Source organism: Helianthus annuus, chromosome 9 (genome assembly GCF_002127325.2).
Source record: "Helianthus annuus cultivar XRQ/B chromosome 9, HanXRQr2.0-SUNRISE, whole genome shotgun sequence".
Lineage (NCBI taxonomy): Eukaryota > Viridiplantae > Streptophyta > Magnoliopsida > Asterales > Asteraceae > Helianthus > Helianthus annuus.
Genome location: NC_035441.2, coordinates 137100470 through 137128062, shown reverse-complemented (window position 1 = coordinate 137128062; position 27593 = coordinate 137100470). Strand labels below are relative to the sequence as shown.

At 36.0% G+C, this 27593-nt stretch overlaps 1 protein-coding gene across 1 annotated transcript; it reads right to left on the bottom strand.

The window, feature by feature from the left end:
- On the bottom strand, positions 1 to 27593 carry LOC110876448. The gene is made up of 5 exons (XM_035977047.1): positions 27335 to 27593; positions 27127 to 27245; positions 26912 to 27050; positions 1162 to 1451; positions 1 to 258 (listed from the first exon to the last, which is right to left on the bottom strand). The coding sequence occupies exons 1-5, from the start codon at positions 27591 to 27593 to the stop codon at positions 1 to 3; spliced, it is 1065 nt and encodes a 354-aa protein (XP_035832940.1).

Genomic DNA, 27593 nt, shown 5'->3' with positions numbered 1-27593 from the left:
TCACTTAGCAAGGTCATGGATGGTAGACTTTGATGCATCATCCTTCTTCGAACCTCCATCATCTTGGGTCTTTTTAGCCTTCCTCTTTTTCCTCCCTGCTGCACCCACTGCCTCGGAGGCTTCAAGGTTTGAACCCTTTGAGCCCTCACCACCTTCAGAACACGTTTCCTCGCTATCTCCGGAGCAAGGACGTTTCTTCGAGAAGGACTTCAACACTTCGTTACAAACAACCTCATTAAGGCCCTTGGGTTTTAGCTCCTGCAAGACAGGCAAAGGTTTACCAAAATACTTGGAGACTTCACCCACATAAGGGTAAATAATATGCCCTACCTTCAAAACAGTTTCCTTGAAAACTTCGAAGGCTTTGGGTTGAAAAAGAGAAGACTTTTCCTAAGGCTCCCCAGGCTTACAAAGCTTTGTAACCAGCAAACAAATCTTGGTGTCTCCCATGAGCAAGAAGCTCGGTGTACACATCACCCAAGACCTTTTTGAACTCCGATGAATGGAGAAGATAGTTAACCACTTGTTGGAATTCATGCTCAATGAGCCATTTATTATCACTAGTTGCCTGGGCAAGTGAAGCCTTCAACCTTTCTTTCTCCTCTAATAAGGCCTTTTTTCTGAAGCTCCAAGGCAGCCTTATCGACCCTGACTTGAACCTTGTCAGTCTCCAAGAGCTTTTCCAATTCAGTGTTGTGCGGGAAGAAAATTCCTAAAAATCTTCAAACAATAATGCTTTCTCCCTCTTAGCGTATCCCTCAGCTTCTTTCAAAGCAACCATTGAAGATTTCATCTCATCCCTCTTCTTCGAAAAGACTTCATATTCTTGCATCCTTTCTTCGAAATCGGGATACACCCTCAAGAAGCAAGGTAGCAAGGTTGCAAGCACTCATCATCATTTTCAAAATCATCAGGTCATTACCCATAGATGAGCAAGAACCTCGAACAACAGGAGAATCAAAGTGGGTAAGAACATCCTCACAAACGGATGAAGGCTTGAAGCTGTCACCAACTGTGACCTTCCAATCCGGCACATAAACCTCCCCTGGATTAACATTGGTGGAACCTTCACCACCCTTCCCGGAACCCTTCAAGCTCACAACCTTTTTACCCGCCAAACCACCAAGGGCCGTCCATTGTCCTTTTTTGATTTTCCCCAACCCCAACTTCTAAATCATCTGAAGCCTCTATGTCATTACTTAGTTCCACCGGCTCAGAAGCCGATGGTTGGTCAGTAGTCTTTATCAAACAACAGCTCGAACGAAGAGTAGAGAATTTGGAAGCAACAACTTTGGTGAAACCCTTGACTTTGGGAACGTTCACATAGCCTGAACCCTCGAACCTATGTTCAGTGCCCCTAACAACAACATCTTCGCCGGTTGTAGCCTCGGCATCTCCAAACACAACATCAGATGTGTCATCGCTCTTGATAAAGTCTAAGGCAAACATAACTGCAACAAATAAAATATAACATAAGCAGAAAATACAAAATATCATACCTTGATCATCTCTCACGAGCACAGGGTCACGATCCGGCTTGTCCCACAACTTGCTAACATCCACCAACACTAAAAGATGTTCGGGAAAGGGACAAAGCCTGGAAGGACACCCCCTAATAAACTTCAACAACCATCTATCTCGTGTTTGAAAGGTTCAAGCTCATTCAAAACAACATAAGGATGCCTCCAAACAAGCCTGAAAGGAACAATGGACTCTGAAATACAGAAAAATCGGTCCTTCATAGAACCAAAGGTAGTAACCATGGAGGAAGTCAAACAAACATCAACTTGGGATATCTCAAACGTGACCCAATCGTCGTTCTTGGTCAAACGGAAGAAACATCGGAACAACAACGATGGGTCATACCCTATCATAAAACCTCAAAATGTAAAATCCCAGCAAGACCTTGAGGACGCAACTGAACAAACGACACACAATAATACTCTAATATATTCAGAACAAAGACTGAAAACGGATGACACAAGTTGGAAAACTCGAAATGACAACAAAAAAGAGCAATCGAACCAGCGGGACACTGATCGATCGATTTATGTAAACCCGGAGCCACCGGATTAAACTTTGGATCGATCCCCCATTATTTACAAAAAGCCTCAACTTCCTCTAGTGAGACAAGAATAACTCACATACATATCTTTGCTAGCACTCAGGAGAGACGATCGAAAGAAAAAATAAAGTGAAGTCTAGGCAATTATTATTACGCAAAAGGCAAAAAACTGCCATCCATCACATTAACTGTCATTTCAAAATTCAAATCCAAAAAACTTAGACACCTGATAACCTTTCAAGCCTTGAAGCCTTTAAGCAATAAAAATCGTGTACAAAAGTCAGAAGCATTTGAGCTTACACCCCAAATACCTCTGACTTGGGGGGCTGATGTCGGGGGTAGCTCAAACCTTAATAAACCTGATTAGAAACACAACAACTTAAAAGGTTGAAAGGTTAAAAGGTTCGGAAATAGTCCAACGGTCATGAACAGTAAAAAGACAAGTCAGAGCCTTGTCACATCACCCTCTGCGTGTCCAACACTCTCACAGCCGTAAAAGAGAGTATGTGCACAGAGAACACGCTTTTACCCGCAGGTCTAAACCCTTCAACCCTCAAATGGGCAAGTCCCTCACTGTAGCCAAGGATCACTGGTCAAAGGCTTCCTCTTATAGAATATTCTTTCCCTATAAATAACAGCCTCTTGCCATTCATTCCAGCCATTCCAGATCAACTCAGATCACCCTTGATCTCTGATCTTACTTCTCCTCTCTAGAACCTGCTCCATGCTTGTTCTATTCTCGGCTCACTACAATATTATCTCACTTAACATAGACATTCTGGGTTGAACCCTTCAAGCCAGAATTCAAAGTGAATAATAACAAAGTGATCCGCCTCCACGTGCTACAAACGTGGGGGGACCCCACGACCTGCGTTAGGCTAATCGAAACCTTGAACCCTTTTACCCCTGAGATATCGCTACAGGCCTTGGTCTATTATTTGTTGTATCAACAGTATCAGTTATATACATGACTGACTTTCCTCTAGAAGTCGTATAATGTATGAAGTTCAATCGTGGCAAAGCCTACACTACTCAAGATGTCAAATCCCGATGTTCAAAATTTTAATTGGTCTTTTGGCATTTAGATTAGTAACTTTCACGTGTCTTTCTATCTTTTTTTTTTCAAAACAACTTACACATACACATATACACACTAAATAAATGATTTTATCTCGACCCTACTGATAGTTTATGTTGGATATTTTAGTGTAATTTGAGATTGCGCGTGACATACAAATAAGAATGCATGCTTATTTGAATGTCATCGGGACTAACGGGGGATCCAAGGGGGCAGCGCCCCCTTGGCAAGGGTTCGGGGGCAGCGCCCCCGAGAGAAGCGGGGTCCAAGGGGCGGCAGCCCCTGGCGGGGTCCAAGGGGCAGAGCCCCTGGCTGGGGTCGAAAATGCATCAGAAATTAAATTTCGGGCTAAATATGCACTTTTGAAACATGAGGGACCAAAGGTGTTTTTTGTTCAAAACAAAAACTGCAGGCAGTTATGGAAAACTGTAAATACGCTCTCTCAAACGTTTTTCCAAACCCTAGACGAATGAGCAGTTCGTCAAAATCCCTCAAAATTCTCTCAATCAAATTCTCATACAGAAATCTAGAATCAAATCTGATTTTATCCGATCAAAGATTGGTAGCCACTCCAATTGTTTGATCTGAAAGTGATTACACGACTTCAGATTTATCCAAGCAATTTCGAAATTTTCCAACAGTTTATGCAACAGTCTAAGTGAACCATGACTAGATATCGTCTGCCTTGCCCCCGATGGGTGAAACAGTTCTACATGTTTTTTTTTGTCATGTTCAAAGGCTTAATATATCTCGAGAGCTGTTTCCTGCTAGTGTGGGTGGGACTTAACAGGTTTGGACAATTTGGATCAGTTACTTGAGGTCGCACAGGAGCTTGTTTCATACTTGGGGAAGAAAATCTTGATGGCCTTTATCTTTTCCACTTTTTGGTACATTTAGAGCGCGAGGCTAAGGAGATCGGCAAACCAAATTCGGGAGGAGATCATCACGAGCAGTGGTGGACCCAAGAATTTTTGTCTAGGTTCTTCAAGAGTTTATGTTTTATATATTTGCCTTTTCAGAAAATAAAATATAAAAAAATTAAACACACGAATCCTACATCTATATCTACACATCTAGTTCACCAGAGGACTAGAACCCTACCTCATGGGAAGGGATACGTTTCCATCACACGTTGCCACATTAGTTTCACTGAGCTAGAAGCCCTTTGGTGTCTTTCTATCTTTTAAGTTTTAATAATGCATTCTCTCTCTAAAAACATCAAGTTACGAGAAAATTCAAAAGATCAATGAACTTTTCTAATTGCACCGTACTCTATTTTCTAATCACACCCTACTCTATAGCATTAAATATGTTCTACAATAAACATACCAATTATTCCATGACAAGCATGCTATAGTTTAAATGAAGGCATCAAAGTAAAAAATTGATATTAAGTTTTGCAATAAAATTAATACAAAGTGAAAACCAACTCTTATATGGGTTTTTCCATCGTTTGAGCCGCAACCTCTAGAATGAAAACTAATAAACGTGTGAATTTATGCAATTCAAAATACCAACAATCCATACTTTATTTGTGTTTATTTATATATTTTGAACAAATACACAATCCATACATACATAACATGGATACATGTGTAGGGATGGTAATAATTTATAGTTTTGAGTCAGTTAACACTTAACATATGGGTTGGTTTAATTTGGTTTTTATCATTATCCGTAACCACAACAACCAACTTCGGTTATGGAATTTCCTTAACCATAATCATAACCAAATTCGGTTATGATTAATTGGTTATGAAGTTAGTTATGGTTAATTTCGGTTAATTTTGGTTAATTAATCAAACAAGGTATGAAATAAATATGGGTGTGTATTCCGGGCGTGTACAGTCTAAATTAGCTTGGCCCTTTCTTATAAAGTAACAAAGAGTACAATTTTTTTTATTAAACTACCGATGTAGATTCCTTTTAATAAGGTAATTCTCTACAGATAAAATAATTATAAAGTTACGATCATAACATCTCAATTCTTCATCAAAATAAATGTCATCTACATCAAGATCATTTGGTTGCTAAGATACTTTTAACTTAGTTAAAAACCTTTATATGGTTTATGTATAAATAGATCCACTATATAGACTTAAAATTATAAGTTCTGTTTGATTTAGGTTATATTGGTTAACAAAAGCTTCATAATCGTAACCATAACTGATTGGTCAGTTCACAAAGTTTCATAATCATAACCATTGGTTGTGTCGGTTATCGGTTAATAGCGGTTTGATAATACTGGTTATGGTTCAGTTATAGGTTATGGTGGTTAATTTTCTAAGCCCTTCTTAACATAAAAAAATTGTAGTATTTAACAAAAATATCTGTTGGATCGTATTTGGATTGTACTAAAAGTTGCCAACTCAACTAACTCAATTATAATTAGAAATTTGAAAAAATAAAATAAACTAATAAATAAAAAAAATAACATAAGTTATATATGTATAATATAAAACATGTATAAGCAACATCTAGAATTTTATAAACAACTCAATACTTATAATCACGATACTTGTAGTAGTTGTTTTGTATGTGAGCTGGCATGGTTGCGCATTTTTTATGTTGAAGTGTGGGTATGGTCATGCTTCCGCATCTGCTTGGTTATGCCGTGTGCGGTATTTAGGACCATACCCCTTCAAGCATAAATAAAGGACATCATTGTTGCTTGGAGAGAGTTAAGGGGTAGAAGATACAGGGTGTTGAATGATGAACAAAGTTCTTCATTCAAGGATATAATTTCATAACAAAGGCATAGTGAAGTGTGAGGAACTAATGAGGAAGGTGACACTACTAGTAGAAATTGTAATTATTGATGGTAGTAATTGTAATTATTGATTAGTTTAAGGGGCAATTATGATTTCCCTTTAGGTACCTTTAATAGAGAATGTAAAGAGTTTTCATAACGGATCACTATTCATGATCACCATTCATTTTGATGTTAAATATATATTGATCATAAGAGATGAACAACTCGACGAAGAACACCAATACTAAAAATACTAAAATTCTCTCTAGTGTGATCCATCAACACAAGGTACCATAACGGGAATCATGGCTTCATCTTTATCCCCAAAGATAATCATCCCTACAAGTAAGTATCTCTAACTTGGTATCTATATTTACGTTATGATTGAATAAACATGATTAGGTTCTATTTTTGACCCATGTTTATAGATATAATCAACATGTGGTATCAGAGCGGATGTTGATTATATCAATCTAATCATGTTAATTTGTTCGTTGTCTTGTTTTCGCTCGCAAGTATATCGGCAAATCGATCTTATGGAATTGGAAACTTAAATCATTAAAAATTGTTTTCTATGATCGATTAATTAGCTTTTCTAGTTGGATCTTGAAAATTGCCATGTTAAAATCAGTTTATTTTTTTAGTCTAAGCAACGTTTTAGTTGCATTTCATGAATTGAATGCATGAATCAATTCTTTTAATACTCACATAAATAATTGATTGGAATGATTTTTCTTATGAATTATAAAATACTAATATATATCTGTCTTCATTCACGATTATGATTATTGGCAATTTTAGTTCATATATATGAACTATGTGCGTTAAACCTTAATTGATGGGTTTAGATTGCTATGATGTGTTTTATATGCAGTTAATTGATCAGTCATTATATTTAAAATTTAGTGCCTTGCCTTATGTCGATGGCTATCAAAACTAAATTATATATATTTGTTGGTGTGAATCCTATCTCTAATTTCGCACGGCTTATTTAATTTATGAAATTAATTAATCGATGTTTTTGTATGATCCACAAAAATTATATATTAAGCTTTCGCATGTGATATTTTGTATAAATTATTTCTGCATAAATTTTCGCATAACGTTTATACGAATTCGCATGCCTTATGTTAACTTTTGGAAGCCTTATTTTATTTGGTTTCGTATGACCATAACTTGCGAATGGCCCAACTTTAATTTATGTCATTTTATGTTATTATGTGTATTGTTGGATAATGAACCCAACAACTAATTGTTTAATGACATACATAATAAATTATTAGCCTAATTTACATAAATATTTCATTTCTGGCCCAAAGGTGTTACGTTATATTTATGTGTTTTACCTTATTGTGTATGTATGTTCATCATGATACATGAATTTTGGTCAAAGCCAAAGCGAAGCTAGAGTTCATGTAGAACATTGAGACAGTCTATATTTATGTGTGTTCATAATATGTGAATTTTGGTCAAAGCCAAGGCGAAGCCAGAGTTCATGTAGAACACTAAAGACGGTCTATTATTTATATCGTTCATAATGCTGAATTTTGGTCAAAGCCAAAGCGAAGCCAAAATTTAGGTAGAACATTAAACCGAGGTTTATTATTTTATATCGTTCATAATGCGTGAATTTTGATCAAAGCCAAAGCGAAGCCAAAATTCAGGCAGAACATTAAATTGGTTTTATTTATTTATGTTCATAATACATGAAATTTGGTCAAAGCCAAAGCGAAGCCAAAGTTCATGTAGAACAATAAGTCAGTCTATTATGTATGTTCATAAAGCATAAATTACGGTTAAAGCCAAAGCGAAGCCAAATTTATTTAGAATATCAAGACAATTTGTTATTTATGTACGTTCATAATGTCTGAATTTTGGTCAAAGCCAAAGCGAAGCCAAAATTCAGGTAGAGCCTTAAATTAGTCTGTTATTTTGGTGTTATAGTAGACTATATCTTCAATATAATAATTTGTGTATGTCTTACTTGATCATCCCATAATGTAAATCACTCCAAGTTTCTTCTTAAGTTTGTATCTCATCTATTTTATCCATTCTAATTTCAAAACCTAAAATGTTTTGCTTACTAAAGAGTTTCTACAAAATTTGCTCTTGTTGGATTGTTGATTATTTCTTAAGATATGATCATCTTACTGCTCTTTTCTGATAAAAGTATTACAGAAGAAAACTAGAGCATGACTAGTAGGATAAGTCAACCATTATATCTCTTATGATAATCAAGAACTCATATCTTTATTGCCATCATGGGAGCTATTCCAGATTCTAAATTTCCCAAGACTAATTTGTTTTCTTTGGAAGAATCAAAATAACTCCTCAAACGCATGCATTACTCTAGTTTCTTACTATAAAGTTAGTGGTATATGTGAATACATCATGATGTACAATACCGTGAACCATTACTTAAAGGTTTACACATGGAAATCAGTACACTTTTCTGATACATTACATATAACTTTTCCACCAATACTATAAGTTGCCTTAAGAATCAACTATACTACTCAAGAGTACCAAAGGAAAATGAGTGTGTTGATTAGCAACATATGTACAGGAAAATGAATGCACGAAATTGGAAAATTAGATGTTGTTCATCTCACCACCACTAAACCTAAAAGGAGGATACTTTTAAGATTCAAAGATAGTGTACAAGTACTACTTCCAGCTATAAGTTTCTTCAAAGGAAAGTCTCACTTCAAATTTTTGCCATTAACTAGGCATGAGCATGGACTATCCGTAATTCAATGTGACAGCTGGCTAAGATAAGTAGTTAGATATTTATGATATTTGAGTCTGCTAATGATAATATTCCAATTAACACATGACGGGTTGAGTCTAGTTCTATATGTTTACTTACCAGAAATCAACAAATAATTTATATGAGAATTAGTGGCAAAATTTTATGTTAAGACTATAAGAACCATAATAAACTGTTTTATAATTGGGCTTTATGATACCTTATACATTCTGTATATTAACTGACTCATTTTGGGAAAATACGTCAGTTTGCACTGGTAAATACAATTTAACTGACTCATTTTGAAAATGTTTGAAAATTGATTTGAATGCACATGGCACAAAAGATTTTATAACTTGGGATAATTATTTGTATATAATCTTGTAAAAGAATTACTCGTTTCTTATACGTTCAGTAGCCCGGGTTGAACACCGGGTTAAAGAGTAATTGACACACCACATGGTATAGTCCCGCGGCGGGTTATTCCCGAAACTGGCGGTTATACCTTATTATTTATAAATGCACTGGCGGGTGTACGCCTACACCCGCGTGCTAAGGTCGTGGCCATTTCTTAAAATGATGCCAAGGATATCCGGGACATGGTCATTAACCCCCCAAAGGTTTTAAGCAAACAAAACAATTTAAACGGGTCATTTCAATGAATTAACCACCGTACAATTAAAGATTCAATGCCCGACTAAGCGGTATTTTATATACCGTACCCCAAGCCCGTATAAGGGAAAATAAGTTAAAAGTATTTACCTTTGCAAGTAATAATCACAATAAGCAAGTGCACGTAGCTTTTACCAGGTCTCCTATTCTGGAACGAAGGTTTATAATAACCTATTAGATTCCTAGCGAGTCCTAAATGCAGTCTTGCTCCTTGCAATTGATCGAAAAGATCGTTGATCCTGGACAAAGGATACCTATTCTTGATAGTAACCTTATTAAGCTCACGGTAATCAATCAATAGACGCATTGATCCATCCTTCTTCTTCACAAATAGGATTGGTGCTCCCCAAGGAGACGAACTAGGTCTAATAAAACCTTTAGCTAGCAAATCATCTAGTTGCGTCCTTAATTCCTTCATCTCTGTTGGTGCCAACCTATAAGGTGCTCTCACAACAGGTGCTGCTCCGGGGATGATGTCAATTCTGAATTCTACTTGCCTATCTGGTGGCAAACCAGGTAGTTCTTCAGGAAAGACTTCAGGGTATTCAGAAATGACTGGAATATCTTCAATCTTGGGCTTCTGCTCATCAGTAGTCACCTGTGCCATATAAATGACACAACCCTTCTTCAAGCATCTAGATGCCTTGAGCATGGACATTTGCCCAGGCAGTCTATACTAGGTATCTCCCTGAATGGTAAGTGGCTCACCAGACGGAGTCTTTATCACCACTTGCTTCTTATTGCGGACAATCTGGGCTTGGTTATGCGATAACCAATCCATACCTATCACTATATCAAAACCGGCTAACTTAAATGGAAGTAGGGACAAAGGAAAAGAGTGGTTCCTAATGGATATGAAACACCCATCTAACACAGTTGATGCGGTTTCTACGGTTCCATCTGCTAATTCCACCTCATACTTCACACTTAAGGCTTTAACAGGCAATTTCAATAATTCACAAAACTTATTATCTACTAACGACTTATCAGCTCCTGAATCAAAAAGTACTCTTGCATAGACATCATTAATTAGGAAGGTACATGTTATCACATTGTCGTTCTGGATAGCCTCCTGTGCGTTCATCTGAAAGACCCTTGCATTGGTCTTTTCCCCTTCCTCAGCCTTCTTTGCAAGTTTCGGGCAATTTGACTTAATGTGCCCCTTCGCGTTGCAACTGTAGCATGTTGCGTCCTTCAGCTTCTTACAATCGAGAGTCTTATGTTCACTTGACTTACAAATCCCACATGCCCTTGGCTGTGACTGGGATTTTGACTCATGCCTGCACCTCCCGAAATGATGCTTCTTGCAGGTTTTACATTTGGGCTTGTCACCCGTCTGCTGACCCTCCTTCTTAGATCCTGAACCCTTTTTATGGTCATTGCTTCCCTTACGCTTCTTATCTGACCGCCGTGAGTTGTCATCCTCACGTTTTCTTTTCTCAGCATCCGAGTTCCTTAGCGATATCTGCCTGACCGCGTCCAATGTAAGGGACAATGATATATTTGCTACAGACCGAAAAGTGGCTGGCCGAGAGGCCTTCACGCTTGCCTTAATTTCTGGGGCTAAACCCCCAATGAAACGAGCTATTCTCTTGGGTTCCGGGGTCACAAGATAAGGAACCAACCTTGACATTGTATTAAAACTCGTAAGGTAAGCTTGGCAATCCAGGTTCTTCATAACCAACGATAGGAAATCAGATTCAATCTTTTCAACCTCATGCTGAGGGCAGTAGTTCTCCTTGATAAGAGTGACAAATTGATCCCTTGTCATATTATACAGTGGAATCTTCCCGGTAGCTTGAATCAACGACCTCCACCAGGCTAGGGCCTCACCCTTGAAAGACTGAGATACAAACTTTACAATATCCCTTTCAGCACATCCACTAATATCTACCACAGTGTCCATTTCATCCAACCAAGTCATGCAATCCACTGCCCCTTTCTCCCCAGTGAAATCTCAGGGTTTGCATGAAACAAAGTACTTATAGGTGCAACCTTTAGCACGTGGTTTGTCATCGAATACTATCCTTTTGGACGGAACACTGTTTTGGTTTGAGGAATGTCGATCATCATCTTTCTTTGGCTCTTCTTTCTTAGAGGGTGGCTTGCTGTGAGCCTCAGAATGAGTCTTAGGCTTGGAATGCGGTGTAGATAGGGTCCTACTTCGAGTTCCACTAGATTCACTATACGACCGTTCCATAGCTTTTGCAGCAGCATTATCTACTAATGCTTGCAGTTCTGCTCCGGTCACATGTATCTTAGCGTTTTCATGGTTTTCTACCGGATGACTGTTTACCCCCATCAGACCCAGCCATGTAGCTTTAAATGCTACATATCAGAAAATAATGGACAAGGTTTATTTAGAAGTTTTTACAGTATTTTATGATTTATTAGCAATGGTTTTAATAGCCATTTTGGGTTAATTTGTTAATTATTTATATATTCAGGACCTTCATTACAATCCTATATTATAATTTAATAATAACACAAAAAGCCTAGTCATACAGACATATTTAATTTATAAACCAAGATTTTTACAGAATCAAGGTATTTAAGGTTTGAATCAAAGTTCATTACCTTTTTCTAGACAGGGAGTTGTAGGCTACTACTGTCTTTAGTCCAAACGGACGTTAATTATAGCCCGTAGGCACTTCATCCATAAGGGATGGTTATATAAATAAGGGAAACTGGAATATCCCAAATTAAAGATGACTTATGTGATTTTATCGTATCACAGTTTGTCAGAAATGTTAACATGCTTTCAGATGTTAACAAGAATTGGAATCTTTTGTGTAGGTTTTACCATCTTGGTCATGTCTGCAACAACATGTAGACTAGGTTTTACCTTTAAGATTCTTTTAATAATTAACGCAGAACAATCCTAGATTGAGGTGCTAATATGGATCTGAATCTAATTATGGAACTACCATCTTGGCCCTGTCTTAAGATGACACATGGCTAGGTCTTGTCCTTTTTAAATTTTGCCATTTTATTATAATGGTAGTGGGGTCATTGAATGAATGGTGCGAGTTCGATCGCTGAAGAGGTATGAACGAAGGTTGGGGGTTGTTGGGCTCATTCTCAGACTGAGGCCCAAAAGAATGAAGGTATGATGGTGAGGAGCTTAGGGAGACGGATCGCCTCCCAGGTTCAATGTAAGTCCTCCAAGGCTCTTGGGGACTGATGCTCATGGTAATTGATGGTGTGCGCCGGTGGGAAGGCCCGGCCTCGTGATCATGGCCCGTCACCGGGGCCTTGCCTCTGCCTCTCCGGAATCATGGCGGCATTGTCAACCTGTCAACATAAACAAAGATAACAACAAGAATATATATATATAATGAAAGACAAAAATAAAACAAAACATAATTTGTCCTATGTTATTTGTCTAGACTCGAGGATCGAGGAATGTGCAATTCGTGTAACTGAGATTAAACAAAAAAGGCTAGTGTTTAATTCGCTCAGTGTTGGCTCTGATACCAACCTGTCACACCCCGATATTTCCACGTATTACCGGTGGGCCAGGTGGGGAGTATCATGACGTAGTTGATATCATCATAGTCAAACAACACAAATTTAAATGCACAGCAGAAACAAAAAATAGATTTATTTCAACCGAATAAAATTGTAATATTAAGTATCACAAACAGTTGAAACAGATCCACAGGCGGATCAAAATAAAGAGGAAACTTGTTTAACAGACTTAATGCATCCAAGCTTGCGAGACTCTTATTGATGCTAAGGAGAGGCCAGCCTATTACGAGTAGTACCTGCACTTAACCTTTTTGGGAAAATACGTCAGTTTGCACTGGTAAATACAATTTAACTGACTGATTTTGAAAATGTTTGAAAATTGATTTGAATGCACATGGCACAAAAGATTTTATAACTTGGGATAATTATTTGTATATAATCTTGTAAAAGAATTACTCGTTTCTTATACGTTCAGTAGCCCGAGTTGAACACCGGGTTAAAGATTAATTGACACACCACATGGTATAGTCCCGTGGCGGGTTATTCCCAAAACCGGCGGTTATACCTTATTATTTATAAATGCACTGGCGGGTGTACGCCTACACCCGCGTGCTAAGGTCGTGGCCATTTCTTAAAATGATGCCAAGGATATCTGGGACATGGTCATTAACCCCCCAAATGTTTTAAGCAAACAAAACAATTTAAACGGGTCATTTCAATGAATTAACCACCATACAATTAAAGATTCAATGCCCGACCAAGCGGTATTTTATATACCGTACCCCAAGCCCGTATAAGGGAAAATAAGTTAAAAGTATTTACCTTTGCAAGTAATAATCACAATAAGCAAGTGCACGTAGCTTTTACCGGGTCTCCTATTCTGGAACGAAGGTTTATAATAACCTATTAGATTCCTAACGGGTCTTTAATTTAGCCTAAGCTTAGACCGGTTAGTTTTAAAGATAGATACAGTTCAAACGCATGATTAAGCGAAGACCGGAATAGAATGTGATTTAGACCCAAAAAGTTTAGAGACTTGTATAATATGGGTAAACTAAACACATTCTGGATTTTGAGACAAAAATGATATGGTTTGACCCATTTCGGCTAATATATGCAAACTAGTTACATAAGCCGATCCGAACGCGAAAATTGCGTAACGGGTAACCAAATGAATCACATACAAGTTTCCTAAGTTAATATGCTTTAAATATGTTGTGACATCAGTAAGATATCTTCTATTATACCCAAAATTATTTTAAACTCAAACTATGCCCCGTAAGGGCATTTTGGTCATTTAAAAGGTTATAAAAGAGTTTAAATAATAATCTGAGTTACAGGTCTGATTTAATCAGTAAATATACTTAATTTAATAAGTTATAACAGTAGATTATAATATATATGTGAATTTTATTAATTATAACCATATTATGCACCGTAGGGGCATTTTGGTAATTTCACATAAGCCTAAAAGGTCAAAACTGTAAATCCGAGTTTAAATCTTTTGCTTACTATAAAAATATAAAAATTTACTGAATATATCAGTAGGCATCAAACCTAATATGTTTAAAATAGTTTTATTACATACTATGCGTTAAAAACGCTTAAAAAAGCGATTTGGAGCCATTTCCGGGTTTCCAAAGGAAAGCTGATATTTTTTTATTATTAAAGAACGCTCAAAATAATTTATTTATCATATTAGATCAGTAGAAAAAGGTTTGGTATCAAAAGGATTTGTAAAACTCATTTTATAGCCTAAAAGGGCAAAACCGACAATAACGAATTATACTTAGAACTCTAAGTTATGCTCAGCCTAAAAATAATTAAAAATCACCAAAAATCCCAAAATATTATATTATATCAGTGGGTAAAAAGTTTGGTATCAAAAATTGGGTTTAGATAGGCTATATGCTAATTATGTCATTTAATTACTAAAAAGCTTTCTAATTACGCTAATGAGCATAACTCTTAATCTAGACCTCAAACTGATGTCAAATTTTAGGTACAAGTTTATAATCAGTAACTAAGGTGTCTACTCTTTTACATTTTCAAAAATCATATTTTAAGGTCATTTGGGCATAATGGTCAACATATAAGCATTTAACGGAAACATGCATGTGAATCGGATAACTAGTGAATCAAGTTGTATAATCTCAGAGGGTTATACTAACATGAAACCTAGTCCTAAATAAGCTCTAAGGCACATCTAAACTATGCTTAAACGGGTCAGAACTGAAAGTTAAAGCAGAAGTCAAACTATGCGACTTTCGGTCCCAAACCGAACCTAAACTGAAAATTGTCGGGGTGAACATGTTTAGACATGTTCTTACATCAATTACCAAGTTATTTTAATGATAAAACAGGTTGCATGGCTTCTACATTGTTAATTATGCATTAATTTGAAAATAAGCTTTCTGTTGACTTTCTAAAGTTAACTTTGACCCGACAATTGACATAGTTAGAGTGGGAATAAGAGAGTACCCTTTTAAGGGTTTATTACCCACATAATTACCCACTCATAGGTATTTTTAATTTGAGATTTGACTGAATAAATTATGATTAATCTCGAAGTCAAACCTTAATTACGGCGGTTTGACTTTTAGCTAATTAACTAAGCTAAACTGAATTAGGAAGGGTTAAGGATAGTTACAAGTGTCCTAATTACGACTAGAGATCACAAGGAAGCTTGTGGTTGATCAGAGGAGCTCCAGAAATGAAGTTGTGAATGTTTCAAGTGAGTGTGCACAAGTGTTACAACAAGTGGGTTCCTTATATAGTGATTTTGATCTCATAAGATGATGCCAAGGAAGTCTACACATGATTCCAGATCAAGACAAGTGCCCCCTATGCATGAAAACTTGTTGGTGCAGCCCCTGGTATGCAAAAACAAGCTTTAAAGTCAGTTACATAGGTCTGACTGGCAGCTGTGAAGCTTTTTCTGTCGCTGGGGTGTTCAGGCGGCCCGCGTAAAGTTCCTTAAGGGCCTTACGCAGCCGGTATGAGCTGCCAGAACAGGCCAAACAAGTTTTGTTATTTGCATTTTTGGTCCTTGGTCCTTGTATGCGTGGTTTTAAGTTTATTTCTTGCATTTTTGGCCCTCCAACCTTACTTTTAAGGGTCTTAAGACTTAACCAAACTCCGTTAAGTCCTTGTTTAACCTTGTGATCACCCGTAAGGCCTTAGATTTCAACGTTGATGCTTTTAACCCCTTGTATACGAATTTCATCATAACTTCCTCATACGATAACGAAACTTTATGAAATTTTTATCACACATTCTAGTGAGCATAATTTACCGTTACAAAGCTTCGGGTTTGCTAAAAGGTCACTCAGAGGTATACTTTAAACATGTTGGCACATTTAACCCTTGTAGTTTCACTTTCTTTCATTTTTAGCTTCGTATGATCCATGATTTATTCATTTAAGGTTATAAACATCGTATAGGGCTTGATGCGTGTGTAGTGCGATATATTTTAGATGTATATTTAAGCCCTTTTTACACTTTTAGCCAAGTTTTAAATTTATAAAAACACGATATTTACTAACACTAAACACACATATGGGCAAGTGCACCCATCGTGGACGTAGTATAGTGTTGGTAAGATACCGAGGTCGTCCAAGGACACAAGAGCTTTTAATACCGGTTTATCCTCAACGTCTAATCAAATCAAAAAGTGAGAAAAATGTTTTAATCTAAGAAAATAAAAACTAACTAAATGCTGAAAAATAAAATAAAATAAAAACAGATAGACAAGATGAATCACTTGGATCCGACACGTGTATTAGTATAACCTTTGATTATTTTCGCACTTTTGCACTTGTTTAAGAGATTATCTTAGTTATTGTAGTAGGCCCCTCTTTTGAAGGCGACGTTACCCTCAACCCAGTAGTTTGAGTCAGCAAGGATACAATCCTAAAGGGTTGGATTATTGAAAGATAATGAATTAAGTTATTAATGCAAATTGTGGTAGGCCCCGCTTTCGGCGATGACGTTACCCTCGGCTAAGTAGTCTGAGTCAGCAGGGATACAGTCCTAAATAGCCGCCATCCAATACCTATGGGCATTGAAGGAGATCCTACTAAATTTGACCCAGGTCCCAAGCAGGACCTCTAAACGTTGAACAAGGGCAAGACCCTTACCAAACCGTTCCCTTAACCCCCGACCAGGTAGCCAACATACCTCCATATAGACCGTGGAGATATGAATGGTGAAAATCTGTTATTTTATATAGACAGTAAAATAACGCCAAGACACCACGGACAAACGATAAGGAAATATCACCTTCAACATAAGTAACTAGTTATTAAAGTCATTAATACAAAACCAAATAAAAAGTGCAAAAGATTAAAAATAAAAAAGTATTATACTAAACACTTGTCTTCACCAAGTGATGTAAGAGACTTAGGCAAACATGGCCTTGATTGTCAAGAACTCTTACGATCAATCTTGGATCCCGAGACGACTCACACACTCTACGATGGACAATGGATGATGGTGGTGGATGATGGTATTATGGTGGTGGTGGGTGGTGGATGAAGTGTGAGAGAGGTGGTGTGCCAAGGGATCACATGGAATGAAACCAAGCACTCCTATTTATAGGCTGAACAGAAGGCTGGGCACGGCCCCGTGTCCGCTGGACACGCCCCCGTACCCGTCTGACACTCTCTCTCCTCATTAATTGTAATTCGCAATTACAATTAATGCGCCTGCTGTACTTTCACCACGCCCCCGTGCCCGCTGGACATGGCCCCGTGGTGGGCAATGGAAGCTTCTATAAGTTTGTCTTTTATACTGCTTCTTGGGCACGGCCCCGTGTCCGCTGGACACGGGGCGTGTTCAGTCTTCTGCTTTCTCTTCTTTGCCTTGGAGGATGCCGTTGAGGGTCCGGGCAGTCTACTTTTATTCCTTTTCTTGTATTTATGCTAGAATTAGTTGTCTTTTTGCTTCTTTTGTGAATTTGAGCTCATTTCATCCTGAAAATACAAAAGAAAGACAAAAACACTCTTTTTCCAACATTAGTACTTAAAAAGGGTTAGTTTTATGCCTTAATTGATGTGATTTATATGTTGCATTTTACACACATCAGGGCTATTGTACGATATATTTATCCATTGTTGACACTTTGAACCCTTATATTCACATACTTTTTCTGTTTGTCAACTTTAGTCCCTCTAAAGTATTCTTTCACACGTTCAAAGCTTATGACACGTGTCAATACATTATTGGACATAAATTTTTGAGGTGTTACATTTCATCCACTAGAGCTCGTGAGGAAGAAGGTTGTGACGATTTTCTTCCCCTTACCTCTCCAACCCCATATTCATCTTCAGCCTCTTCATTCACATCTTCTTCCATCCTCCCAACCAACCACTCATGTAATGCCCTGCTTTTTCGTTACTTTCCTTAACTAGAAAACGTGTCTTGTATTTCTATTTTTGGAAACCTTGTTCCTTTTGTATTTCGTATTTTGTTTCAAGCCATTATAAATCTGAGACTTCGATCGTAAGGAAATTCTTTTTTTATACATGCTTATACGTGTTGCAATACCCGGGTTATTACCAATCTTGAATGCATACGCGCAACCGATACTCGACATACTGGTACTTATAACTTATACATACTTGTTAACTATTAAATACATGGTTAATTCTAATAATATAATAGTGATAATAATAATTTCTAATAATCTAGTAATAATAATAATAATACAGTAATAATAATAATAATAAGTACATCAAACATCAACGTAAGTTGATGTTCTTTTACTAATGTTCAGAAAAAAGGGACAACTAACAACATGTAATCGGTCAGTCATTGGGCTGATGTAATTGTTGTGATGTTTAAATCACCTAAACTAATGTTATGTCATTTGTGAGTTATATGATTATATGTATAATAATTGTCACCTAAAAACAAAAGAAAACAAATATATGTAAACCAAATGGCTGTAGCCATTAGCGCCACAAATCATAAGGAAAATATGTTCTTTTTTTAGTTGTTTAATACCCACTAACCTCTTGTTTATAATAGTTAGTATATGTTTCACATAATATGACATTTACAATAATTTAATCTAATTTGTCAACAAAAAATAAAGATGGTTATTGGCTGAAAACAGCCTGTTCGGCCGCAAGCTCCAAGAAAGAAACAACTTCTTTGTTTTAATTCTTTTAACACCCAACTAATCCTATTAATTGCAACCAACTTAACCCTTATCTTTTCCCCTATAAATACCACTTATAATCAGCCTCTTTACCACTTTACAAACTCAAATCTCACTCTCAAAACTCTCTCAAACTCCCTAAATTCGCAGCTATAATCAGAAGTTCGGACATATTCAGCAAGCTTCACTAAAGTGAGCATAACTCACTCGTTTCTTGTCCGTTTTAGCTCATTCTTTTTCCTATGTGCTTGGATTGACCTTAACTTCGATTCCATGGGTTTTTCACAGTAAATAAGTCCCTGAAACTCCGGCAAAAAGGCTCCAAAGTTCACTGTTCATTTCTGATTTTATCTAATCTTTACTAAACTTGTTCAACTTGAGTCTAACTTATCTCAAACCAATGTCCTTATGCTTATAACCACTTCTATGGTTAGTTAGGCTTAAAAACAAGGTTGAGACATACAAAATCAGAGGTTAATCCTCAAATACTTTCTGTTTTGTTTAGGGTTTTTAACCCACAAGTAATGTTTAAGTCCAAGACTTAATGTAGGTGTGATTATGGACTAACTTGGGTTGTCCAACATAGAATCCCCACATTACTTGATGATTTCTCATAGTGTAGTTGTTTCTTATTCTTGTATTGTTATTAGTTCATGACCCTCCTTGTATGTTTTTACATCAAGTGTAGTGGTGAACCATAAGAGGTACCTAAATGGAAGCTTGCTTTTCCTACCTCCTACATGAATTCTATGACACAATAGAGGTACCTAAATGAAGATTTATCTTCTACCTCATGCTTGACTAATGGACTAAATAATACATATAATACTTATACATATATATACTATTCGAACCCTTGATGATGGACTTGTGTTCATTCGTCAAGATATTAGAATAACATCATCTAAGACATAAGACTTGTTACGATTCTAATGAGTATATTACTCATGAAAACATTAACCCTTGAGGTTTCATAGTGTCAAGAACAAGTACTTGGTGTTAACGGATGATTACTTTCGAATACCTATATTCTTGTGTTTTAACTTCCTAAATCCCTACACGAACATATTCAACCTTCTAACCTCATCAACTTCGTCACATTGGATAATCGAAAAGCATATGCAAATTGTGTGAGTATACTCGCAACCCCCTTTTTATGTTTACCACTTTTTGGGGTGTAACATGTTTAACTATTAAATTACACTTAAACTTATTCTTTATGCAATGCACAAAATAATCCTTATACATGAATACTATGTTATGATACTTGATGCTTACGTGGACCATACTTATGTGATATGTTTTAGTCATTAGCTTTCACGAGCCTCTATTTGACATGTATAGCGCTATAGGAGTAACGCACCGCCCCCTTAAACTTGGGTCATGTTGAATTAATTAAACTTTCTTGCGTAAACAGAGGTTGGCTAGAAATATTGCATGCCACGTTAGGTTGATCTCGTATAGACTAAGTTGCCATGTGGATTCATTTTAAACTTTTAAACTTATACTTATACTTATGCTTAAACTTGTATACTCGCCTTTGCTTTTGCATTGAATTGTATTTTAAACATGTTACATGTTGATGATGACGATGCTATGAAAAGAAGTAGCGTTGATGCCTAGATACACATATAGACGTTTAGGTTTAATATTTTGTATCAATTTTGCTTATGTTGTTATGTACTTCTTTGAACTTGATGTATTTGAATTTTCTTGTAATGTTGACAATTTACTTTATGAAATGAAATCGATTTATTAAATATTGTCACAAATAGCGTTATGAAGTCTCTTGCAATCTTCACACTTCGTCTCATCCCGATGTTTCCGCCATTGGTTGGGGTGTGACAGATTTGTATCAGAGCCATAACTATAGGGAATTAGGTAGAATTGCCATGCCTTTTTACCTAGTCTATTGTTCTAGAGCCTTATTCTTATGTTTTGCTTGAACCACTTGCATGATACATTGCTTACTCCTTATTTATTTGCTTTTGGCCTTTTAAACATATATGTCACTTTTGTGTTAATACTTGCTTTGTTTGTTAATACTTGTTGTGTCATTCCCTCATTTATGTGCTATCCTTGAAATGTCTTTTACGTATTATTTCTTGAAATGCTTATTATGCTTATACTTGTTATTATTATTTTGAACATACGTCTTTTACTCGTTTATACTAACATCAAAACCACTCGTAATACACAAACGAGACAACTTCACCAAGCTAGGCGTGAAACCCACAATTTGGTGAACAACTCTCGACCCATCTACTTTTCTTTTTACATGAAATTCACCATCAAGTTAGGAGTGAAATCCTCACCTTGATGGAGAAATTCAAATTTCAAATTCTAGTGGACCCTCGTCAAGTGTTGAAATTAAATTTTGACCCGACGAGTACCAACCACACTTAGGATACGAAATCGTCAAGTTAGGGGTGAAACCCGAACCTTGTCGACTAGTTCCACTCCTTGATTTTTTTCATAAATCCCGCCAAGTCTCAAAATTTCGATTGACTTGGGACATGTAGTAACCGGAAGGGTAAATACCGTTAACCGACTTGTCGGCGATAGTATTTCACCTATTAGGCCAAAGCATGCTCCTCAAACTCGAAAGACTTTTCGACCACTTTGGTTAGTCAAAGTTCCGTTTTGGAACCATTCTAAATTTCAATCAAACATGTGTTCTACTATTTATCTTATACTTATGCTTAAACTTGTATACTCGCCTTTGCTTTTGCATTGAATTGTATTTTAAACATGTTACAGGTTGATGATGACGATGCTATGAAAAGAAGTAGCGTTGATGCCTAGATACACATATAGACGTTTAGGTTTAATATTTTGTATCAATTTTGCTTATGTTGTTATGTACTTCTTTGAACTTGATGTATTTGAATTTTCTTGTAATGTTGACAATTTACTTTATGAAATGAAATCGATTTATTAAATATTGTCACAAATAGCGTTATGAAGTCTCTTGCAATCTTCACACTTCGTCTCATCCCGATGTTTCCGCCATTGGTTGGGGTGTGACAGATTGGTATCAGAGCATATTTATCTTATACGATGCAATTTTTCAAATTCAATTTTACTTTCGATATTTTCTTCTCACACACACAACATATTAAATCTTTTTCATACATTTATACATATGCATGATTTCAAAACGTCACTCAATTTTATTTACATTCTTTGTAACGCCAAAATGGAGGCATACCATCGAGATAGGAGTGATTTCCTTACCTTGACGATTAGCTCCACTCCTTCTTTTCTTAAAACAACCTCACCGACGAGTTAGGGGTGATTCCCTTACTTAGGTGATCGTTACCAAAACTTTACCTCAAAATGTCCTATTTTGCAAATCCGATCATGTTTTATACCTAAGTCATTTATCATTTATCGAAATACCTACCTATATTAAATTCAAAATACATTGTTTTATCAAACGTACTTCTTATCCTACAACCTATTTTCACTTAACTCATATACACGAGATTCTTAATAATGTCTTAAACGTTTTACTACACGAATTTCCAAACCTTACGAAATGCTACCGATCAATTTAATCGGTCCAGTGCATCTCTTGCCCATGGACTTCATATTCGACTTAATCACTAAAACGCACTCACATTATATCACCATACAAAAAACTTTCATTCTCTAACGAAATTCAAACCAACTTTCCCATATACTTATAAGGTCCTATAGATATTATACAAACGTTTTACCAAAGATTTTTTTTTACATCAACAAATCATTTGTTAAAACTCTTTCCAATGATCACCAAGTCCGTTTTGCTAAATTTCTTTTCTTAGGATCAACGTTTTCATAAGAACCTTCAAAATTCAAAATTTCTTGTTTGGATGCAAATGAAACGAACCCGTATTTTCGAAAACCTTTTTCTAGCACTAATTTACAAAACACGTGGGCAAGAAGACTTCATGGGGACCGACCATCTTCGGATTTCGTAAACTCTATTAAAACAAAAGTAGCATTTCCATTCATTACAAAATACGTTACGCATAACCAACGAATACTTTATACCGTCCTACATTTACAAACTATATTCTATATTCCAAAATCAAACTCGATCTATTTTGATCCAATAAACGCGACTTTTCGCTTAAACAACTATACATGTAAATCATCATACACGTTTTAATCGATACCTCGCGACGAAATCGCTTATATAATTCGTTTTACATATTCAAATTTCTCAAGCGTTTATATGTCCAAATTCGTTATGCTCTAACGTACACTATATACGTAATTCTTATTATTCGTACCTACGCTCATACTCATACGTTTTATGTTTATACTTATATTCATACTACTCGTACGTTTTATGTCTATACTTATACTTACGTGAATGTTCATACTTAAACTTATATTTGTGCTCATACTTTCATACATACTCATGATTCATACATTCGTACCTGTACGCGAGCGTAATCCGAGGGATTCGCTTGCGTGGGTCCCATACATACTTAAGCATGGACTTGCTTATATATTATATTCTTATACATACACATTCTTAATTTTTAAATTATGTATACCCTGATTCATACACAACTAGTACAAGCTATACGGATCATGCGACGATCAAAATAATCGCGGGTGCACACTGGATTATAGTGATAGGCGTATGAGAACCATAGAGTGTACTACTGTGTATGGTAAGACACGGAACGTAACATGACGCGAATACCGAAACGGGCGCAACGTGGTCAAAACATGGTGGATACGCCGCTGGTACTTCCTATATATAAGTGTTTTCACCATGTTACCAAACTTTCGTAAAACGTCCCATGAGAAATTCGGTGTTTTGCAGACCTTTTAGACCCAATACAAACTTTAACAACTCACAAACGCATTATATCCAATTATCCATGACGAGACCTCATTCTCAACACTCATAATCACATTGTATCCAACCTTCAAACCATTCTTGTACTCGCATTCACCTACTAGATCGTTCGTTCACTCTCATACCTCCGTTTTTCCCAGTTATTCCTTGGTTTTTATACAAACCTCGTTTACAAGAAATTTGTTTAAACACTCGAAACCTAAAATATTTTTGTTTTCTTACAACCTACGAAGTGACCACACTTTTCATCAAAGTGCATACCATTTTATACGAAAGTTTTCGTTCTTAGATAACATACACATACACATTTTACTTATGATTAATTAATGTCTCAAAACTTATTTTGAACAAACTCTTTTCACAACCCTATCCTTTCGTTCCTCAACGATTTTATACATCCTTCCCAACACGTCTCAAACATCAAAATCTCAATTTTAGTCAATCATTCTTTTTAACCAAAATGCCTTTTTCAAAGTCTTACTCTTGAATAAATTTCGGGACGAAATTCCCTAAAGGAGGGGAGACTGTAATGCCATGCTTTTTCATAACTTTCCTTAACTAGAAAACGTGTCTTGTATTTCTATTTTTGGAAACCTTGTTCCTTTTGTATTTCGTATTTTGTTTCAAACCATTGTAAATCTGAGACTTCGATCGTAAGGAAATTCTTTTTTTATACATGCTTATACGTGTTGCAATACCCGGGTTATTACCAATCTTGAATGCATACGCGCAACCGATACTCGACATACTGGTACTCATAACTTATACATACTTGTTAACTATTAAATACGTGGTTAATTCTAATAATATAATAGTAATAATAATAATTTCTAATAATCTAATAATAATAATAATAATAATAAGTACATCAAACATCAACGTAAGTTGATGTTCTTTTACTAATGTTCAAAAAAAAAAAAGGGACAACTAACAACATGTAATCAGTCAGTCATTGGGCTGATGTAATTGTTATGATGTTTAAATCACCTAAACTAATGTTATGTCATTTGTGAGTTATTTGATTGTACGTATAATAATTGTCACCTAAAAACAAAAGAAAACAAATATATGTAAACCAAATGGATGTAGCCATTAGCGCCACAAATCATAAGGAAAATATGTTCTTTTTTAGTTGTTTAATACCCACTAACCTCTTGTTTATAATAGTTAGTATATGTTTCACATAATATGACATTTATAATAATTTAATCTAATTTGTCAACAAAAAATAAAGATGGTTATTGGCTGAAAATAGCCTGTTCGGCCGCAAGCTCCAAGAAAGAAACAACTTCTTTGTTTTAATTCTTTTAACACCCAACTAATCCTATTAATTGCAACCAACTTAACCCTAATCTTTTCCCCTATAAATACCACTTATAATCAGTCTCTTTACCACTTTACAAACTCAAATCTCACTCTCAAAACTCTCTCAAACTCCCTAAATTCGCAACTATAATCAGAAGTTCGGACAGATTCAGCAAGCTTCACTAAAGTGAGCATAACTCACTCGTTTCTTGTCCGTTTTAGCTCATTCTTTTTCCTATGTGCTTGGATTGACCTTAACTTCGATTCCATGGGTTTTTCACAGTAAATAAGTCCCTGAAACTCCGGCAAAAAGGCTCCAAAGTTCACTGTTCATTTCTGATTTTATCTAATCTTTACTAAACTTGTTCAACTTGAGTCTAACTCATCTCAAACCTATGTCCTTATGCTTATAACCACTTCTATGGTTAGTTAGGTTTAAAAACAAGGTTGAGACATACAAAATCAGAGGTCAATCCTCAAATACTTTCTGTTTTGTTTAGGGTTTTTAACCCACAAGTAATGTTTAAGTCCAAGACTTAATGTAGGTGTGATTATGGACTAACTTGGGTTGTCCAACATAGAATCCCCACATTACTTGATGATTTCTCATAGTGTAGTTGTTTCTTATTCTTGTATTGTTATTAGTTCATGACCCTCCTTGTATGTTTTTACATCAAGTGTAGTGGTGAACCATAAGAGGTACCTAAATGTAGATTTATCTTCTACCTCATGCTTGACTAATGGACTAAATAATACATATAATACTTATACATATATATACTATTCGAGCCCTTGATGATGGACTTGTGTTCATTCGTCAAGATATTAGAATAACATCATCTAAGACATAAGACTTGTTACAATTCTAATGAGTATATTACTCATGAAAACATTAACCCTTGAGGTTTCATAGTGTCAAGAACAAGTACTTGGTGTTAAAGGATGATTACTTTCGAATACCTATATTCTTGTGTTTTAACTTCCTAAATCCCTACACGAACATATTCAACCTTCTAACCTCATCAACTTCGTCACATTGGATAATCGAAAAGCATATGCAAATTGTGTGAGTATACTCGCAACCCCCTTTTTATGTTTACTACTTTTTGGGATGTAACATGTTTAACTATTAAACTACACTTAAACTTATTCTTTATGCAATGCACAAAACAATCCTTATACATGAATACTATGTTATGATACTTGATGCTTACGTGGACCATACTTATGTGATATGTTTTAGTCATTAGCTTTCACGAGCCTCTATTTGACATGTATAGCGCTATAGGAGTAACGCACCGCCCCCCCCTTAAACTTGGGTCATGTTGAATTAATTAAACTTTCTTGCGTAAACAGAGGTTGGCTAGAAATATTGCATGCCGCGTTAGGTTGATCTCGTATAGACTAAGTTGCCATGTGGATTCATTTTAAACTTTTAAACTTATACTTATACTTATGCTTAAACTTGTATACTCGCCTTTGCTTTTGCATTGAATTGTATTTTAAACATGTTACTGGTTAATGATGACGATGCTATGAAAAGAAGTAGCGTTGATGCCTAGATACACATATAGACGTTTAGGTTTAATATTTTGTATCAATTTTGCTTATGTTGTTATGTACTTCTTTGAACTTGATGTATTTGAATTTTCTTGTAATGTTGACAATTTACTTTATGAAATGAAATCGATTTATTAAATATTGTCACAAATAGCGTTATGAAGTCTCTTGCAATCTTCACACTTCGTCTCATCCCAATGTTTCCGCCATTGGTTGGGGTGTGACAACTCATTACAAGCATCAATGTTATCCAATGATATTGGATCATATGCAACATTCTTGTCACGACGATTTTGGAGTGTCTTGTTGTATCTTACGAACACAAGATCATGTAACTTCTTGTGTTCCAAACGGTTTCTTTTCTTGGAATGGATCTATTAAAAGCGACAAATTTTAAATAGTTTGAAGGAATAAAAAAATTCATACAAACTCTAAAATCGGGTCACTTACATGCTCGAAAGCACTATAGTTTCTTTCGCATCCAGACCAACTGCATGTCAGACTAAGAACTTTAATAACCAAGTGCTGAATATTTGGGGTCCCTTTCCCATAAAGTTTCCACCACTCAGCTGATAAAATACCAAATTAAGCAAAAATAAAAAAAAAACTTAAACATAAAATAATTCAAAGGTAGAGAACTTAGCTGGAGCTATATTACCAATTCCACGCTTTGCCATCTCTAAACCAAAAGAGCCCTCTTGGTTCACCCAGATCACCATCTCCTTCATGATAGAATCTTGTTTTTGCTTGTTAGGGACAACCCTTTTAATGCACTCAATCAATCCATCAGACACCTCTTTGTTATTTTCAACGTCCGGGTTGGTACAATAAAACTTCAGGTTAAAGTAGTAACTCGCTGCATGTAATGGATGGTGGAGTTGACAACTCCACTTGTTGTCAATTATGCTTGCCACCAT